The 21,499-nt window shown below is 42.1% G+C and overlaps 1 protein-coding gene across 9 annotated transcripts in view; it reads left to right on the forward strand.

The window, feature by feature from the left end:
• Positions 1-21,499, forward strand: part of LOC119731463 — a 111,830-nt gene that overhangs the window by 44,126 nt on the left and 46,205 nt on the right. For 8 of the 9 annotated variants that reach the window (XM_038204631.1, XM_038204632.1, XM_038204637.1 and 5 more), the window contains 12 exons: positions 799-885; positions 2,150-2,269; positions 3,746-3,829; positions 5,224-5,310; positions 6,007-6,126; positions 10,436-10,522; positions 12,046-12,135; positions 14,541-14,660; positions 15,442-15,513; positions 16,276-16,315; positions 17,452-17,540; positions 18,415-18,583. In XM_038204631.1, the coding sequence (XP_038060559.1) occupies positions 799-885; positions 2,150-2,269; positions 3,746-3,829; positions 5,224-5,310; positions 6,007-6,126; positions 10,436-10,522; positions 12,046-12,135; positions 14,541-14,660; positions 15,442-15,513; positions 16,276-16,315; positions 17,452-17,540; positions 18,415-18,583 (1,165 nt within the window). The remainder of the gene's footprint in view (positions 1-798; positions 886-2,149; positions 2,270-3,745; positions 3,830-5,223; positions 5,311-6,006; positions 6,127-10,435; positions 10,523-12,045; positions 12,136-14,540; positions 14,661-15,441; positions 15,514-16,275; positions 16,316-17,451; positions 17,541-18,414; positions 18,584-21,499) is intronic. The other variant, XM_038204634.1, reaches the window with a different exon arrangement.

Here is a 21,499-nt window from a genome sequence, read left to right on the forward strand (position 1 = left end):
CTGCTTGGTTCTCTTTACCAGTCCATAACCAGTCTTAGTGCAAGTCAGTCAGTCAACCGGGAGTCAGTCAGTCAGTCCAGTCGGTCAATTAATTCAGAATGGCTATTAACTGGAAGTCTTTCTATGCATCTGGTCTGCCCAATGGGCCGGATTTAGCCCATCCAAGGTGTTACAGGGTCATCCTATATGATAGCACTGCTTGGTTCTCTTTACCAGTCCATAACCAGTCTTAGTGCAAGTCAGTCAGTCAACCGGGGAGTCAGTCAGCCCAGTCGGTCAATTAATTCAGAATGGCTTTTCACTGGAAGTCTTTCTATGCATCTGGTCTGCCCAATGGGCCGGATTTAGCCCATCCTAGGTGTTATAGGGTCATCATATATGATAGCACTGCCCGGCTGTCTTCACCACTCTACAACCAGTCTTAGTGAAAGTCAGTCAGTCAGCCGGGGAGTCAGTCAGTGAGTCAGTCCAGTCAGTCAATTAATTCAGAATTTCTATTCACTGGAAGTCTTTTCATGCATCTAGTCAACACAATGGGTCGGATTGAGCCCATTCATTGGTGTTACAGGGTCATCCTATATGATAGCACTGCCGGGCTCTCTTCGCCAGGTTACAACCAGTAAGTTAGTCAGTCATTAAGTCAAGAGAACTCTAGGCTGGCTTTCTGGGACAGCAAAACCTTGAAAAATAAAGTACCGGTACACAACATACATATGCAAAAAATTGCATTTGATTGGGCGTTTCAAAATAAACTTCATAAATTTTCCTTTGTTGATCTTTTTTGTCTGTTCCCCTTAGGTTACTAAGAGCAATGGAGATCCCTGTGCAGAGTGTAAGGAGATAGTTATGGACTTGTTAGATATTCTCAACAATCAAACAGTGCAAGTACGTCTGCTGGATATGTCTATTATATATGTAGCACTCTACTGTTAGCCTTGTACTGCTCAAAACCGCTCTGCCTTTCCCTGTACTGCCCCAGACCACCCTGCCTATTACTCCCAGTACTGCCCCAGACCACCCTGCCTGTTACTCCCTGCATGTACTGCCCCCAAGCTGCCCTGCCTGTTACTCCCTGTACTGCCCCAAACCACCTTGCCTGTTACTCCCTGTACTGCCCCAAACCACCTTGCCTGTTACTCCCTGTACTGCCCCAAACCACCTTGCCTGTTACTCCCTGTACTGCCCCAAACCACCTTGCCTGTTACTCCCTGTACTGCCGAAACCACCCTGCCTGTTACTCCCTGTACTGCCCCAAACCACTCTGCCTGTTACTCCCTGCACTGCCCCTAACCACCCTGCCTGTTACTCCCTGTACTTCCCAAACCACCCTGCCTGTTACTCCCTGTACTGCCCAAACCACCATGCCCGTTACTCCCTGTACCACCTCAAACCACCCTGCCTGTTACTCCCTGTACTGCCCCCAACCATCCTGCCTGTTACTCCCTGTGCTGCCCAAATCACCCTGCCTGTTACTCCCTGTACCACCTCAAACCACCCTGCCTGTTACTCCCTGTACCACCTCAAACCACCCTGCCTGTTACTCCCTGTACTGCCCCACACCACCCTGCCTGTTACTCCATGTACTGCCCCAAACCACCCTGCCTGTTACTCCCTGTACTTCCCAAACCACCCTGCCTGTTACTCCCTGTGCTGCCCAAACCACCCTGCCTGTTACTCCCTGTACCACCTCAAACCACCCTGCCTGTTACTCCCTGTACCACCTCAAACCACCCTGCCTGTTACTCCCTGTATTGCCCAAACCACCCTGCCTGTTACTCCCTGTGTTGCCCCAAACCACCCTGCCTGTTACTGCCTGTTACTCTCTGTGTTGCCCCAAACCACCATGCCTGTTATATCCTGTACTGCCCAGAACTGCCAAAGCACTATTCGGTGAATGAATACAGTGTCATACAATGTAATACAGTTGTTAATGGGTTAAACCCATATAGTCTTGATAGTACTTGTATAAGTAGATGTCCTGCATGTGCATTGCACTTACATTCACCTGGCATGACTGGGGCTGGAAATAGTACCTCAAGATTAGCTCCTGGGCTACAAACTATGCAACACAAGTGCTTGTAAGTGAGGCTGCTGGTGGTACCATACTAAACTGCTAAAACCGAAAATGACAATTTTTTCCCCACTACAGAAAGATATATTCAACAAGGCCATCGCTGTCTGTGTCGCTCTAGGCGGTTCCACAGCTACCTGTACTGGAGTGATTAACAACTATGGTCCCGTCGTTCTGAGCATCCTCACAAATGAACTGGTGAGTCACTGTTGAGTTTTGAGTTTCAGTAGAGTTTTTGAGTATTGAGTTGTAGAGTGCCTTGAATTTTGGGGGCTACTGTTATCAAAGATGTCAAAATCTATGATCCACTCACCCTGAGTATGATCGCTCAGTTGAGTGGCTGACAAATTTTGAGTTTCTGTTGAGTTTTTGAGTTCTGAGCTTTTGAGTATTGAGTTTTTTGTGTCTCTTGAGTTTTGATGGCTCCTTTGTTATTTGGCTACACGTACTGAAGGCATCTACAACTATGGTCAACTCATACCGAGCATGATCACAAGTGCCCTGGTGAGTGGCCATCGAGTTTCGAGTTTCTGTTGAGTTTTTGAGCATCTGTTGAGTGTTAGAGTTGACTTTTTAATGGCGTTGGTTATTAGGTAGCAAAAAAGATGTTGAGTGTTGGTTGAGTTTGTTTTAGAATCAATTGCACTTTTGAGTGTCGGTTGAGTTCTTGAATGTTTATTGGGCTCCTAAAGGGCCTGTCTCATTATATGTGCTCTCATAGGAGACCTTACGGTGACAAAAAAAATATTTAATAGATTTAACAATCGCAGCGAGGACACAAGACAATGACAATTTTCCGTCTGAAGTGGCCAGAAAAAGCTCAAGCTACACTCATACTGTGCTCATCAGGCGCTTACGATGCACTCAACTCGCTCTCTATGCACCCCTGTCAAGCCCAATTACTCCATCTAGTCGCTGCCGCTGCGCTGTCACTGCGCTCACACTATGCTCTGCTCGCTGTTGATATGTCCTAGTAGCTCACGTCACGCTCTCTCTATCTGACCAAAATATGCTCAGGTGATATCACTTGTGCTGTATAAATACCACGACAAAACAGTCAATCTGCAGTCCAGTTTAAAATTTATACTACAAGTACATCACAATCGAGTTACTTTCTCATGGAGACTATACATCGACTGCCTTGCGCCTAGGCTGCCTCAATGCCACTTCAATGTCACACGATTGACGCTGGCACAGCGCCTGAGTTGTATCATCACGGCGCCCTGGCCAGAGCGCAGAGGTGTTGCGATTGTTTTGAGCATGTTCAAAAACTTTAGCGCTCATCGGGGACCATTAAGACCCTCTGGCGCCCATCTGGCGACCTATGTAGTTGTCGCTGCGATCTAGTAGTTGTTGTTGCGCCCCAGCCATTTTTCAAGGACGCAGTGACAGCGCATATATGATCACAGACAGTGTGACAGGGCCTTCAGTGTCTCTTCATATTTGAGTGTCTTCAGTTTTTAAAATCGGTTTATAGTGCAGTTCAGAGTCTCTTTGGCAGTTGGAATGGCCCTTGAGTTTATGAGTATTTGTTAAGAGTGTCTATTTGTGTCTTGAATTGTGGAGTCTGTTGAGTTTGTTTCTTTTGAGTCCTTGGGTTTCTGTAGAGTTAATCAGTTTTTTGGGTGTTTAAGTTTTAGACAAAAGTGTTTCTTCTGATAACTGTCTTCACAGACACCGTCTCTGTGCACCATGATACAACTATGCACCTCAAGTGTGGAGCATGTCCAGCCCAAACCAGCCGCCAAGGCCGTTATGGTAAGATGAAAAAGTTGTAGTGTTTTTATCACAAAATGTTATTGTTTTTTTTCGGCAACTCGCCGAAACGGCCTTTGTTTTCGTTAAGTTTTTGTTTTTCTTCCTTGTCAGCCAAGTTCCCATAGCGTTTGTACACATTTTCATCGTGCCTGGCACTTTGGGGCACAAAAATAAATCTGATTACCTTGATACTTGGCATACACTTAGACCAACACCTGCAGTTGTGTGCTGAATATTGAGGACATCATGACATCGTCACGAGTAACGTGCATATTTTCAAGGCCTATATCTCCAGAACTACAGGTCCGATTGGGTTGAAACTTGATGTGTACATGTACATACACCAGGATGTGTTATAGATGAAAATTGAAGTGACGTCATGATGACAGCCACATGTTTGTCCACAAACACCTAGTTTGTGATTATTCCACTGTGGGAGTTCCCCAGTTAGACAGATTTATCATGTTGATTAGAAGTTACAGACTTGCACTCTTATTACTGAAGGGTGTAGTACAGATGATTTTGCTTTATATTGGTTTAAGTAATATTCATAAATACCTTAAACAGTTTACCGTGCATTCCCATTGGTTGAGAGCCCGGCACGTGGCTGGTCTTAAACGGTTGATAAAACACCAGCTGGCTGGTCTTAAACAGTTTTCCAGTGTCACGTGAAATTTGGACTCCTATGAAATCCAGTGCCTTTTACCGTCTTATTGATGGAACGTTCACAATCCAGCGTTTTATTGGTTGAACGTTCACAATCCTCACATAGGCATGTGCAATACTGCCAGTGAGTCAGTATTTCATAGTCCTAAATTCACAATGCACTCACCACAGCTGCATCTGCGTGTCATCGCGCAGTACGCAAACGTGAGCGCCAATCTCCAAAAAAGGAGATGTTTATGTCTTACTCGTGAGCAGGACACTCCATTATATAGCTACATGTAGAGGGTGTTTCGAGAAAAAAAAAGTGAAACTGTTTTACAAGATTGTTGGAAACTTTTAATTTTTAACTTGTTTTGATTTTAGATTTTGTTTTGATTTTGAAAAGGTGCCGGTATTTGTGAATGGGAATAAATATGTGCTTGGTTGGTATTAAACACTACGTTTAAGACTGGTGGGAGTCTGGGATGCGTATAATTACCTTCGACTTTGATTCGGGTATTAATCAGCATTCCAGACTCCAACCAGTCTTAAACATGATATAGTTAAAGTTAAGTTTTCGAGTTGGTTTTTCTGTCGAAGAAGCAACATTACAGAGTACAGAAAGCAGGGCTAAAGATGGCTCGACCTCTTTTAGCACCCATCATGCAAGGCTTCAATGAACTGATGGGCCATCAATCCCCTGCTGCCATTTTTATCGGCTTAGGTGCTATTTCTTCTTCCCGTGCTAGGTGCCCCCATCAGACGGTAACGTCTGCACGGAATGCAAGCAGATGATTGCGGACATAAAGGACATCCTGAGCAACACCACTGTACAGGTACATGCAAAACACTCATTATGACTGAGATAGACTGTCCGTCTTATCTTTGAGATTCACCGAGCGAAATAGAATTTTTTAAGCCGCCCTCAGGTTGATGACAAAGAACAGTTGGCTATAAAGCACAGGCGATATCAAAATTTTCGAGAATATTCGATATATATTGATTATCCCAGGTAAAGGTATGTAGCCCTATGAAAATCTAGGATATGAAAGCCTGATTCATAAGCTTTCTTTTAGTACAAGAATCATTCAAAGCACTCATGTAATTTCCAAGTTACCGAATTTTAAACACAAACACCGTTTTAAAGTTCTGTCCACGGACCACAAAAAGGTATGCGTAAAACGAAAACTATTCACACATCCCTATGTGTTTTGTTTTGGTTTTGTTGAAAGAACACTTACCTTCTTGTGATCCGTGGACAGAACTTTAAAACGGTGGTTGTGTTTAAAATTCCGTAACCTGAAAAGTACTTGAGTGATTTGAATGATTCTTGTACTAAAAGAAAGCCTATGAATTAGGCTTCTGTATCCTAGATTTTGAAAGTACTACATGCAGAACTTAACTAAAACAATGGTTCCAACATTTTGGTTTCGCTTTTTTGACTCACCCTGTACATGAAAAAAACCAGTACTTTTATGTTGGCAAAGCAACTTTCAGTTTTTGGTAAACTTCTACTTTTTTTTTTTTTTCAGAACAATCTATTCAGTACACTGACTAAAGTCTGCGTGGCCCTTGGCATTCCTTCTGATACCTGCAGTGAAGACATCATGCAGTATGGCCCTGTCGTAGTACAATTCATCACTGCAGAGCTGGTAATTTGTTGACAACATACCAATGGTCTTACAAATGTTGAGCTTTCCAGCCCTGCCTTTGCAGTAAAGTGGAACGTCGCTATACCGAACACCGCTATACCGAACATCCGGCTATACCGAACTTCAGCACAATTGCAGAATACCCTGCCACTCAATCTATCCACCTCGTAGCCGGCTACGGAGTCACGGTTGATTGCCCTCAATAAACCTTCTCAGCACTACTTGTATGTACTATGCGTCATGCTCCACTGCACTCCCACTCTGTATCCGCGTAGCCGGCAACAGGGTAGTTGGTTTGGACTTAAAAAAAATTCAGCAACTCTCATTCCTTTTGTGTTGCTTCGTTCTCAAATAATGGACCCCCACTCAGTATCCGCATGGCTGGCAATGGACTTGAATTGATTCTTTTCCAGTGATTCCAACCACGTAGCCAGTGATTTTAGGGGTGTATTCCGAGTGGCGGGGTATTCTGCAATTACTCCCCGAACGTCAGCCTTGGCTCAAAACGTACCAAATATTGTTGTTGGAAATGTCAACAGAAGAGCGACAAATGGCTATTATTTCCCCAACAAATAGTAGGAAAAAGTCACCCATGTAAGCTCAAAAACTGTGTAATTACATGATTCAATAGTCAGGCATTTATGAAGTCGTCTTGCACTAACTACCAGGGTGTACTTGGTAAAGTTCTGCTACGGAATTGAAAATAAAAATGGCCACGTTTGGCGATTCCGCACGTGGTTTGTAAATGCAACTACACAATAACAATGATCAAAAGAGGGCGCCACTAATGTGTGAAAATCGCTATACCGAACGATCGCTATTACGAACAATTTCTGTGGGTTCCACGATGTTCGTTATAGCGATGTTCGACTGTACTACTTTGTCAAGGTTAAGCCCCAGTTACACATTTACGGTTTGGAGCTACGGATCTCCCCGGTTTGAAATTCGTGGTAAACCGTGAGAGTACCGTATTGATCCTTGGTACATCCATGGTTATCTGTCATCTTCCTTGGGTATTCGTGAAGGTCGTTCGGAAGTTTTAAACTGTGGTGAAACGTCATGAAATCAATGCGTTGTGCAACCGTGGGACATCTGTAGGACAACCGCACTGATTTGTAGTGTTATGTGTGGCTATTCGTACATTTTCGTGGAGATTCCAAGCTAATTCGTGGTAGAAATCTCTACGAATTCGCTACGAATGTCCTGCGGATATGCCCGGATGTGCTAGGGTTCTGCTAAGGTCGTACTACGAATATCCACGCTTTATTTGTAGGAGAACCTTGGCCATCCGTGGCCCAATCGTAGACAACCGTGGCGTTAACATCATTATTCTTAGAAATATCATTGATATTCTCCACCAGTCCATCGATATTCTTGACAAACCAACGTGTACTCGTAAAAAAACAAACCGTAGGACAGTTGTGGCTATTGGTCCTGAAACCGTAGTTCATTCTTAGAAATTGATTTCTCCAAATCTTGGTAAACTGTATTTATGCGTAGCTCCAAACCGTAAATGTGTGACTGGGGCTTTATTTTCATCAACTCGTTGACATCGGTAGCAAAGATCAAACTACTAGCTGCGAGCATTTACGGTAAGATAAGAACCAGTTCCAATGCACAGTCCTAAAACTAACAGATTGACAAAGTGGTATTGCAAAGATATGGCTGTTCAGCTCAACACTTGTGAAAACATTGATCAGTTGGTAGATGTCTAGTATTGTCATTCCCGAGGTAATGGGTTCGATTCCTGCTCCCGGAATTTTTTTGTGTCGCCCAAAAAAAGTTTTGGGAGACATTAATAACCAGTCCTAAGAGCTACTGGTGGGGAACTGTATACAAAGGGAACAAAGGTGCCGACTTGTACTCCACAATTTTTCCTTTGAAAAATCGTACCCTAGAAGTGAATTCTAAAGAAAAGGGATAAAGGGACCGCGATACAAGGGGTCGTATCATAAGTCCGTCGCCTCATAAGTCCGACGCCTCGTAAGTCCGAAATTTCGGACTTATGAGGCATGAATTCCGCCTCATTGGTCCATCGCCTCTTAAGTCTGAGGCCTCATAAGTCCGACAATGAGGCGTCGGAGTTATGAGGCTTTCGACTTACATGTATGTGGCGTCGGACCTATGATGCTGAATTTATGCCTCATAAGTCTGACACCTCATAAGTCTGACGCCTCATATGACTGACGCCTCATAAATCTGACTCCTCATAAGTCCGACGCCTCATAAGTCCGACGCCTCATTAGTCCGACGCCTCATTAGTCCTGATGTATGTTAAAGTTTTTTGGAATTGCTCTTATTTCCTAAATATTCGCCAGAATTTTGTAAAACTTGGACACAAGGGTCATTGAGTAGCAAAGATAATGCGGGATATATTTCAGGTCAAAGGTCATAGGTCAAAAGTCAACTGATGTTAGTGATGCAATTCACATTGTGAATGCTTTCATGGATTTTGATGAAAACTTAAGATGCGGTGACCCTTGGGTGGGAAGATGCAATTTTGCATGGGATGACTGAGGTCAAAGGTCATGTTTGGGTCATTGTTCAAATACGCTTCAAATGTTTCTTTGTCTACGTGGCCACATCATCCATTAGTACAACATTCAGTATCATTGCTACGCTGATGACATTCAGTATTGTTCTGTTGATCCATCTCAAGTCAATGTGCAGTCTGCTGTTGCTAGGTAAGAAGCCTGCATTGATGAAATCAAAGCTTGGATGAAGGTTAATAGCCTCAAACTGAATGACAAGAAGTCTGAGTTCATGGTACATGTATGCGGCTCCAGATGGCAGCTCACCAAGTTTGACATCCCCAGCCTTCGCATTGGGTTACTCGCATCCAGCCTTCTACTAGTTGCCGTAACCTTGGCGTCATAATTGACTCACCCATGTCACACATCCACCAGGTCTCATCGGTATGCAAATTTGCCCATTTTCATCTCTGCAATCTTGGACTCATTTGTAACTATCTCACCCACACAGCTCCGGAGCGACTGGTTCATGCACTTATAACATCATGCTTAGACGTCTGTAACTCACTCCCATTTGGCCTACCTCTGCCCCTCGTCGACAGGTTCTGTCTTCAAAGTGCCACAGCTCGTCTTGTGTCACTGTCCAAATGCATATAACACCGGTATTGGAATCACTCCACTGGCTACATATCATGACCGCATCACTTTCAAGATTGTCCTTCTCGTCTTCAGCACAATCCATGGACCCTCACCAGATACATGGCAGATCTCATCCAGCAGTGCAGACCATCATGCAGCCTTCGTTTAGCCTCAACACTACAGCTGGTTGTCTCCCGGACACGCCGCTCGTGGGGGATCGTTCATTCTCACAAGCCACTTCCAATACTCTTGAACAATCTTCCACTTGAATTACGACAGTGTTCTTCATTGCAATCATTCATCATCATCATCATCGTCTAGCGATCGCAACCGAGATCTCGTTCACAACGCCACGCCATGTGTCTTTATCCCTCATTATGTACGGAAGGTCTTCAATTTCACATTGGGTGCCTCTGCCAATCACATCAATCTAGGCCAAGTTCGCGCAAGGACTATAGTTGACCAATGGTTAACTAACGTTTGCCTGAACTCTGTCTAGTCGACGGTGGTTGACTACGCTAGTCGACTATTTGGAACCAGCCTAATGGGGTTGGTTGCTTCGCTGGTAACCAATAGCCGAGCGCATTCATAACGCAAGCAGAGAGCCAGGATCCAGAAGTTTTGCGATGACAATTTGACCAGCTTTTGACAAGAGACGTTCGCACGTTGCTATCAGTGCGCAGGTGTAAGGTACGTCACAAATCAACCACTAGTTGACTGATGGTCCTTGCCCAAACTTGGCCCTAGTTAAAGGGTCTTCGTCCTCCATTAGGGCATGGAAGTCTCCAACATAATACATCAGATACATGTATGACCTGGTTTACAGCACGGTAGCAGTGGCCAGCAAAGCGAACTCGTCATTGAGCAACAATAGCAGAGATAGGTGGAATGTCTCTGCAATCATTCAAGTCATCCCTTAAGACATATTTTGTTCACCTCACTTTTATCAGTTTGATACATTTTTTGCTGTGTACAATGTAAATCATAACTGTTTATTGATGCATTAATGCGTCAGGAGCATCTCACCTGGTTGTTGAAAACTGCACACAATTTGACTTTTTTAATTACACAAAACATATGGGGATCAACCGCAGAAAATGGCGACACATGGGATTCGCGGATCACTTGTCTTTCTTCATTCTCTCATGTTTGGAAGCCCTGAAAGGATTGTGTAAACATTTATTTTGGTGACTCTTCAGGATGGCACTGTTCTGTGCCCAGAACTGCAACTCTGTGCACCGGGAGTCATGGCCAAGTTGATTGATGCTGTTTCGGCCTTCAGGAAGGTATGTATGTAAAAGTGGACGTTTGAGTCGGTTTCAATCCTAATGTAAATTTACAACATTTGAAGCTGGCACTTGGAGCAGTGGAACTCTAAAGAAATCGCAGCGGCAACAAAGATCCAACTGTATCAAACCCCGTTTCTCTCTCTATTGATGTACGGGTATGGAAATTGGACCCTAAATAAAAGTACCGTCGAGAAGAGATTCCTACGGTAGTCTTCAAAATGACATGCATAAGGAAAGTAATGGACGTCAGAAGACGGGACAAAATCAGAAACACCACCATCAGAAAATCTCTAGGACTACCCGTCAAACAAGACATTATAGAACGCATCACACAAAAACGTCTTTGTTATTATAGACACATGATAAAAATGAACCCTCAAAGACTTTCATATATAACATTTAATGGCATGGTGTACGGAGACCGGTAAATAGGAATGCCAGCAAAGAGGTGGTTAGATGGCTTAAAGACAGATATCAAGAACTTGAACTGAACATCACTGTTAGAAGCAAGCAGAACAGCACTTATGTAGAGGATGGCATTACTCAACTAGGTTGGAGTGGACACCATAAAGTATAGTAAAGAAGCTTGACGTGGCCTGAATTTAGCCCTTTATACTCATTCAACTTTGGTACATGTATAAGGAACATTAGAAGCTGAGTTTAGCCCAACTGCGGTTATTATTTTTTTTCATTCAACTTTTGAGACTAAGCTTTTTTTTAAGGTTCGCTAAACGGCAAAACAGATATTTTTTTTGGGTCTTGAGAAAGACCCTGCTTGTTTCAAAATGCCAGGCCCTCTATCTTTTTTGATTTGTATGTTTCAGGTCAATCCAGTCAGTACAGCAGTTTGCAGCAGTTTTATTCATTTTTCAATATTATGTTGCAGTTGAACTAGATTTTTTAAGCTTTGTCACGTGGTGGTCGGTCTGTCGTTCTGTCTGTCTGTCCCCGAAAATTGACCAAAATAAGCCCCCTAAGTTGACCAAAAATAATTGACCAAAAATTATTGACTAAATACCATGCCGTTGTCATAAAATACACTCTTGCTGACGGTTTTCGGAACACCGATTTTGTTTTAATCGATGTGCATGCACATTTATTTTGCGTATGTTTGTCCCCAAAATTGAATAAAATAAGCCCCCTAAGTTTTCAATAAAATATAAGTACATGTGTACCAACGTTTATTTTTCAAAAAAAGCAAACAAAATAAATCAAATACTCAACAAAAATTGTTTGTAACAATTTGGTAAGATGTTTATGAAAAGATTGTAAAACGAGGCAAAATATTTGCAGTAATGTTACAGTCACGTGGTATTTATCACAAATCGCTAAATCTAAAGTATGGTGTTCCATAATCACGACGCCATAGGCGTCGTGATTTTGGGCGTCGCATTTTTAAGCTCTGGCAGGGATCCTTTGGATAGATTTCATGCGAGACTTTCATGCAAGATGGCCAAAGCTTAATGTGCACTCACACTTGTTTTTTTGTCTGAATTTGTTGTTGGATGCCTTACTTTCAGATCGTTGTGTCTGCAAATGGCAATACCTGCACTGAGTGTAAAGACGTCATCATGGATCTATCAGACATCCTCGGCAATCAAACGGTGCAGGTAATGAACCATTGTCTGAAATATGTGACCTGTTCTGTCAAAATCAGACTTTTCTGGGCAAAAGGTCAAAAATGAGATTTTTGCATATTGTTAAAACATGTTCTTTTTCTTTTTAATAGGTGGTTTAATTTTTGAAATCGGTCGTTCCTGGGCAGAGTTATGCCATTTTGAAGTTCATTGTGTCGAAAAGTAGAAAACGGAGAAAATGGCCACGAACGTCACAAAACAGTAATTTCTTTAACTGGTATACCTTAACAAATCATCAAAAATACTATATTTAGAGTTCAAATTAGGGTTTCAAACTTTAATGGTATATTTTAGACATGTTCAGGATTACAAATATGCAAAAATTTGAAAATCGAAAAAAATCACTCCCTCAGCATTTTTTGGCTTTATCTTAATTTCAACCTCTGCCCAGAAGCGTCTGCTTTTGACAGAACAGGTCACATATGTAAATTAAAGACATGTAGGCACAATTGCAATTACTCAGAAACATAACTACCGATTTAAAGGGAATATACAACATTTGTAAACATCCAAAAACAAAACTACAAAAGAAGTATGAAATACCTTACTGGACTGTTAGTGAATGACGATCCAAAGCATCCTGTTGAAAATCATGGCACCTGGTGTGATATCATTTTCAAGTAAAGTGGTATCTTTGTATCAATTTCCAACGCTGGTTAGTCGACCAGCGTTGGAAAAAACTGGCTTTTTAAAAATACTACCCCCAATTTACCACATTTAGTTAGTCCACATTTTGTTTGCAATTGATTTCACACCTATGAATGGGTACAAGCCAGCTAGACTGCATGGTTCCCTGACCACACAATTCCCGAAGTCTGTAAAGTGCTCCGTTTCATCTTAAGTGGACTCAGGGAACCAGACTGTACAGGAACATGATTGTTTTTCTTGGTTTTTCCAGTATCTACGAACACAAAACTTTCAACAAGTCAGTGTAAGAATATTGCTGTAAAATACTAACCCCCAAATTCATCCATTTCTGAAAATTACAGCAAAAGCAAAATGTTGTATATTCCCTTTAAAGGGAATGTACATCATTGGCTTACGCTGTAATTTTCAGAAATGAACTATTTTGAGGGGTTAGTTTAATAGGTCAAATGTTGTTACACTGACATGTTTGAAGTTTTGTGTTAAAAAAACTGGAAAAACCAAGAAAAACTAAAATGTTCAAGTAGTCTGGCTCCCTGACTCCACTAAAGATGAAATGGACCAATTTATAGATGCCGGAAAATTGTAAGGTAATGGAACCAGTCTAACTGGCCTGCACCCATTCATGAACATGTAACCAATAGCAAACAAAATTTGGACTGAAAAAAAAAAATGGTAAATTTGGAGCAGTAGTTGAAAAATAGTTAGGTTTTTCCAACGGTGGTCGGCCGACCACCGTTGGAAATTTATATAAAATACCACTTTTCTTGAAAATGACTTCACACCAGGTGCCATTATTTTACAGGATGATTTAGACTGTCATTTACCAACATCCTAGTAAGGTATTTCGTAAAAAAATTGGTAGGTTTGTTTTCGATGTTTGCAAATGTTGTATATTCCCTTTAACGAGAAAATCCTTGCTCATATTAGGTCTGGTACCCAATACCCTGTGACATTATTCCAATGGAAATGGTATCGTTTGGCAGAAAAGAATCAATGAGGAAAGTCGATCAGCCTCTCAGCACAGTGTTTCTACGTGTATTAGCAATGGAATCCAGTTACAAAATCCCCCAAATGTGCATAGGTTTCCCTGTTTTCTCAAAATGTACAGTATCCACTGAGCTGAAACATATGCATCCTTTATAAAATTAAGAACAATTTTACTGCTTTAACCCTGCAAGGCAAGGCGCCATGATTGCATGTGATAGGCTTGTGATTACTTGCAGTGAGCTTGTGATTACTTGTGATGGGCTTGTAATATTACTTGCGATGGGCTATGGATTACTTGTGATGGGCTTGTGAATACTGTGATGGGCTTGTGATTACTTGCGATGGGCTATGGATTACTTGTGATAGGCTTGTGAATACTGCGATGGGCTTGTGATTACTTGTGATGGGCTTGTGATCACATGTGATCCACTGGCACACGTTTGTGTACAACCATGCGACATCAAAGTCGTTTGGCTACTTTCGTGAACATAGGCTATGGTGGGTTAAAACATCAGTGTGAAGTGAACTCCGTCACAAGTCTGCACAAGTCCTTACAAGTCAATCACAAGTCAATCACAAGTCAATCACAAGTCATTCACTTCCAAAATCAAATCACAAGCTGGTCAAATGGTTCTGTGAAAACCTATGATGGACCAGTGATTGACTTGCGACCGGACGTGATGGACTTAACTGCAATATTGCAACACTTCAAGTGTTTTTGAATTTCCATTTTCTTTCTCTAGGGCAATTTATTTAAGCAGCTCATCGCCGTCTGTGTGGCTTTAGGAATCCCCTCTGATACCTGCAGCAGCGACGTCAATGAGTTCGGACCGATTGTCCTGCAGGCACTTATTGGATACTTGGTTAGTATCAAAGGGAAGGTCTGTTTGGAAGGGGAAGGGGTGAGGGGTGGGGGAAGGAGGGGGGTGATGCAGCGATCACGGGCCGTGCCGCGCCGGCCAAACCACTATTCACTCGACACTTCTTACTAACTGCAGTGCAGGAAGTCGATGCCATTGCGTGATTTTTTGAATGCCGACTTACACAAAGGATTTTGTTACGCTTTTTGCGGAAAGGGGACTGCGAGTAACACGACGATTTGAGCGAAATGGTAACTTATAAAAGCCGACTTGGAAATAAAAAATTCAATGGAAATGCATTACGGACAATCGGGACTTTAGTCAGACAGCCTACTTGAGCGATTTGACGACTTGTACGATGTGAACTTAGTATCAAGGGGAAGGTCGGTGGGAAAGGGGAAGTGGGGAGGGGTGGGGGATAGAGAGGGCGCGTGATGCAGCGATCACGGGCCGTGCCGCGCCGGCCAAACCACTTTTCACTCAACACTTCTTACCAACTGCAGTGCAGGAAGTCGATACCAATGCACGATTTTTTCAATGCCGACTTAATACACAAAGGATTTTGTTACGCTTTTTGCGGAAAGGGGACCGCGAGAAACACGATGATTTGAGCGAAATGGCGACTTATAAAAGCCGACTTAAAAAAATTAAAAATTCAATGGAAATACATTACGGACAATCAGGACTTTATTCATACAGCCTACTCGAGCGATTTGACGACTTGTACAATGATTTGACGACTTGTACGACTTGTGTTGTTTTTTCAATTGTTTTTCGTCCACAGAGCCCTTCCCTCTGCCCAGGGCTGAGTCTGTGTTCATCAGCCATTCCAGAACCATTCCACTTGCCCAAACAGGTTCGTTACATCCGTTTCAGTTTTTTTATACGGGCGGAAATTTTCTCAAATGTTCATGCCTTTTTTTATGCATACAGTGGAACACTGCTGTAACAAACATCGCTGATCCACAGAAATTGTTCGTGATAGCGATTGTTCGGTATAGTGATTTTAAGCTGCCAGTGCTCTTGTACTCACTTTTCAATAAATGGCGCCCTTCATAACTTCACCCTGCACGCCCTGGTAGTTACTGAAAGACGACTTTGAACACGTGCCGACTATTGAATAATGTAATTACAGAGTTTTTGAGTTTACTACCTACGGCAGTGGGAGGCTTTTCCCTTGTATTCCTTGGGGAAATAATAGCCACTTGTCGCTGTTGAAAACATTCCAAAGACAATCTCAGCTTAAAAGCAGCTAAATTCAATCACCGTAACCATCTCTGCCCTCACAGGTACCCATTTTCTCCTGGGTGGAGAGAAGCAATGAGTGACAAAGTGCCTTGCCCAAGGGCACACACACCATAACCCCAGGCTGGACTCAAACCCACAACCTGCAGCTTTACCCTCAAACCACACAGTCAATGCTCCAGACCACGAGGTCATGACACTGCACAGGCACTGCACAATCTTTGTCATAACTAAGCCATGAGGACTGAGATCTTCAATGTATCAAATTTATAAATGATGTTTCTTGCACCATTTTTGAGTTGGATTACTTGTGGGGGTGGCATATTTACACAACAATTCCAAACAGTTTGTATTTTCTCTTTTTTTTCCTCAGATGCCAGCCCTTGAACTGGTGCCTGCACAACCGATATTCAGTTAGTTCTTTTCAAAAAAGGAAAAACAAAAATATCTGTAATTCTTAGATATGAAGAAAAAAGGAAGAAAGTGAGGATGCAGTCATTTTTTTCTTGTCCCACACTTACTAGTGTTACTATAAACTGCAACCAAAAAATATTAATAAATAAATAACAGTTACAAAAAATAACATACAATGTAAGATTCTCTGACTTTATTTTTCCAATATTCCTTGTTCTCAAATCTCTTGGAAAGTATTTTATAAGCTTCGATGAGGTCAAAACAAGATTGTCATTTTTTTTCTTTCTATAAATCGAAAGTGCGACATTTCTGAGATGTAACCTCAATCCTGTAAAATCCTCCAACTGCCTCCATGTAAAAAATGCATTCAGCCTCAATCCTGCACAATCCTCCGGCAATCGCTGTCAATATGTCGAGGCAGAGCCAGTGACATCCTGGAGCAGTGCGGAGGATTTCAAGTATAATCTAGGCCTAAATGTATGCGCGGCTGAGCATAAAAAATGCAAGGTTAGGCCCAAGACCTTGACACAGTGCATCCTCCAAAATCAGCAACACACTTTCGCTTTTGCCATGAAGCCTTAATCTTGCAAAATCCTCCATTTAGCAAAAATGATTTTTTGGAGGATTTTGGAAGGTTAGGGTTAAGGATGTTTAGGAGTGCATCAGAGTGCGTCAAGAGGTCATGATGTCACAAGGTCATGAGGTCACTATGTTGCAAGGTCATGATGTCACAGGGTCACAAGGTTTAAGATCACACAGTAACAATGTCATGGTCATGATGTCATGAGTCTCAAGGTCATGATGACAAGGGTCACAAGGTCACAATGTCAAAGCGCAAAAAGGTCACATATCTCAAGGTCACATGGTCATGAGGTCATTATTTCGTAAGGTCATGACAAGGTCATGAGGTTACATGATTATGAGGTCATTGAGTCATGAGGCCATAAGGTCATTGGTCACAAGTTTACAAGGTCATGATGTCATGAGGTCACATAGTCACGAGGTCACAAGATGTCAAGGTCATATGCTCATGAGGTCAGGTTTCATTTTGGGCCTGTCATAAAAATTACTAATATAAATCTAAATGTATGTCTTTTATTTTATATCTTGTCCATTTATCTTTTTCCGTTTACAGACCCCGTCGGTGATGACCCCACGAATTGTCTCATATGCGAGTTTTTAATGGATGTCCTGGGAGCCGTTTATCCCACAGGAGCAACCTCTGTAAGTGAATTCCTCGTGTTTATTCATGGGAAAACATTAGCCTGACATCTTACTTTGTTGTTTGTATTTTATTTCTGTCAATTTGTGAGTCAAGGAGTTGTGCTACGGTTCATGCACAGGGCTATTATTAGTTTCCAGAGGAAATTACTTGAAACTAATTTACGTGCTAAAGAAAAACAGAGGTCACAGGCACTCTGGGCTTTGTGCGCAAACAAGAGAGGGCACTTTTTTACCACCTTCGAGATCCCAGTGGAGGGGACATTCTGCATACGCATACCGGTTCAGGCGCGAATGGCGCGCTTGTGCTTTTGCGCATACATTCTTGTTTTACTATACTCTGGAGGACAATGCTTTGTGTTTCCCTTTGTCCCTGTAATATAACACTCTCCCATAGACTAAGCACACAAACTTATTACTACAGAGGACCGTTTTGAACAAAAACCCAACTCCTGAGGACTGAAAGGATCTGTTGTTCTCCCTTTGTGTGTTGGTCCTCGGGGGTCATGTAGAACACGTACACCAGTTCATGGATTCGCCGAATTAGAAAACAACTACTGACGGAAATTTCCAAAAATGTGTCGCTTGACGCATCTTTGGCAATGACCCTCTTTATATTGTTTTCTTCACAATGACAGCATGCCAGAGAGAATAATTTCACAGGGTGTTTAATGCCATTGCTATCTTGAGATATTAAAAAGTATCAGACAAAACTGACATCAAACCCATAATGTGACAATAAAAATATACAGATGCAATATACAAATTGCAAAACCAAATATGCTTTTGAGCAATAATATTGTCAGTTACTTTTTTGGATAGCTGCAAATGATGTACTCTATCTGTAAGAGATGCTCTTTTTTTCTTGACTCAATAGGCCCAGTTGGAGACACTCATGTATACGAGCTGCAAGTCCCTACCTACCGAAGAGTTAGTGAAGCAATGCAACGCGTTTGTGACTAACTGGGCCGATAGACTTATCGAAGAGTTGGTGGCACTGGACTTCGACTATGACAAAGCGTGTACCGGGCTCCAGATCTGCCCAGGTTGGATATGTTTTTTTTTTTAAAGCTCTGGCAGGATTTTCTACAAGTCACTTTGGTGTCGGTCGGTCGGTCGGTTGGTCGTCGAAAAATTTACAAAAAATACTTTACAAAAATTGAGCAAATGCCATGCCTATAGGTCAGTAAAATGCACTCTAAAATTTATTTGTAACAATTCGTAAAGTTGTTTATGAAAATTATATAACGGAGGCAAGATATATGCAGTAATGTTATAGTCACGTGGTCTTTTATGTCGTGGTTGGACGGCATCCAGAAGGAAGAAATGAAAATTGACGAAAAGTATGGTGTTCAGTATGTGCCACTGACGACGCATTTTTTGCCAGAGCTTATTGTGCCCCCGCATTTGTTAATAAGGGCGTTTCGCAAGCGAAGAGTTACAGTTGGGGCACCGGATAGGTCTTCAGTTTGTGTGGTCTTTTGACGTCACACACGACTCGCTATCCGCTAGGCGTGTACAAGGCACGGATGTATCACTCGCTGTGTGTCAGTGTGAAACGCCTAGTAATTTGTTGATTTTTACCTGTTTCTGTGTTTTGTGTAACTTGATTAAAAGAGGATGCAGTGCCTAGCATGTATGTACCATTTATCAGCGTTTCAAAGCAGGATTAGCTGCAGATACAAGGCTTTCATCGGAGGCTGCCATTTTGGATTAGTAGCGGATCCGATAACTCAGCCACGACTCCATGGGCGCGTGCGCATTCCTTCACTAACCCCTGGCCGTGATGTACATGTAAACGATGCTGACTGGCTATTCAGAGCGTACTGCGCGGGTATTTGGAAGATTGCACGCCGGGCGCGCCCATAATGCGCTCGCGTGCTTTGCACGTCATGTCATGTACGAATATTCAAAACTGCGCAATGCCTGTACGATATGGATTATGGCAGCCTCGTTTTTCGCTCAAGAAACCCCTGTATCTGCGGTTGTAAAAAGATTAAAGGGGTACGTACCTTTAATACAAATCTTTGCTAAATAACGCAGTGTCCAAACCTTTTTTTGTAAGCATTGATTCTTCAAAAACACAACTTTCAACATTTTAAAGATGGCGTCAGCGCGTAAAACGGATAAACTGCAGCCTAGTTGTAATGTGACATATTTTGACACATTTAAATTACACAATTCCAGGGGTTGAGATCACGCAAGGCATGATGGGAAACAACATGGCGCAGCAAGATCTCGTACCCATGAGAACGAGGTTGCCGATAACTTAACGTATGCGTACACATACACGATGTGAAACAATGGAATCGTCGATTACGGTTCAAATAGCTAAACATATGCGTACATGTATCCGTTCCAATTTCAAATCCATTTCAAAACCAATAAAATACAACGCATAGATTTGTTCGGATTTGGATAAATTTAGGAGTCTGGAACCATCATGTCTTTACTTCTCATGAGCTGAATGTCCGGAATTTAGTGCATAAATTGCTGGCCTCACAACAAAACCTGTTTAACCTATACAACCCATATTTCAACTTGGGAGCCTATATTTTTTTTGGAAGTCACCAATATAACCTATTCATAAATACCTCAGACAGTTTACCCATTCCTATTGGTCGAGAGCCCGTCACGTGGTTAGTTTGAAACGGTTGATGAAACACCGACTGGTTTCAAACACTTGATTCCTGCACCACTGCGTTCCGTGCCATGTCACGCAGTACGCGCGCCAATTTCCATATTAGCACTATGCACGCGAGACACCACAAATATGGCAAGGGGGGCGTTTTACAAAACATGAGGTAAAAATGTTGAACAAAATTGTTGGAAAATTGTGTAGCGAACCCAATACATGTAACTTTATGATCAAATAACATCGCAGTCGTGTGTGTATGTGGGTAGGGTTTTTGTTTTTGAATATTCAAACCAGCAAAAGCTATTCGTATAATCGCTTCATGATCACATATTTGAATATTTGGTATATTTCAGACAGCCCCAAGTCTGGGAGGCTATGTTTTCATCAGATTTTGTTGGTGGGTTGGTTGGTTGGTTTGTCTATTACCGTAATTTTCGGAATATAAGCCGCGGCTTATACGTTGAATTTGCCCATGAAAATGTTTACTGCGGCTTATACACAGGGCGGCTTATACGCTGAGCCGTGAAGAATAAAAATGATATTCAAATGGATATTTAATGTACTGGTATAAGGAAAGATCTGTTGCTGAAATGAATCATCAATTAAGAAAGTCATAAACAAACCGAAAGCACGTCCAACGAAAAGGTACCGAGCGGTAAAAAGTACGGTTAGCGAAAGCTGTCTCTTTGGCATCGACATCGACAACCGGCCGTACATGATTCTAGTGCAGTGTTGCATGCATGCTGCATGCCTTTCCCATGGACCACACCATTTGTTGTAATAAAGGGGTGTACTTTCTTGGGAACAATAATTACCAATATTTCTGCTGTTTAAAAACAGAAAAAAAGATAACTAATACTTTTTATGGAGTTCCAAATATTTCTCTATTCAATAATCAGCTGTTCAATGTCACAATATAATTTTTTTTCTTGAAATGTATTCAAGAAACGATGTAAAACTCAAAGCAGGGGCTAAAAATCACCCCTTACGAAATGAATGGATTCGTCCATAAAATTTTCAGCATCGTGTTGACTATTTTCAAAGAAAGTTACGATCGCAACTTGAATTTTGACGTTAGTAATCACAACAATTTGATACGTTTTGTTGTAAAAACGGACCTGTTTATTCTTAGGACAAAACAAATCAGCATCTGTTGCCACAAAGCAGCATTTGTAGCCTCCAGTCAGACGACACACGGTGGGTTACATATCTCAAGTGCTGGGGGAAAATGTTATCATTTGCCGGCGCTAGCTGCTGGGCCATGCACTAACGTTTAAGGCCGGGGAACGGACGGGCCAGCCGGCAGTAATTCCCGGTGTTTATT

The sequence above is a fragment of the Patiria miniata genome, unplaced genomic scaffold, assembly GCF_015706575.1.
Source record: "Patiria miniata isolate m_02_andy unplaced genomic scaffold, ASM1570657v1 HiC_scaffold_23, whole genome shotgun sequence".
NCBI lineage: Eukaryota > Metazoa > Echinodermata > Asteroidea > Valvatida > Asterinidae > Patiria > Patiria miniata.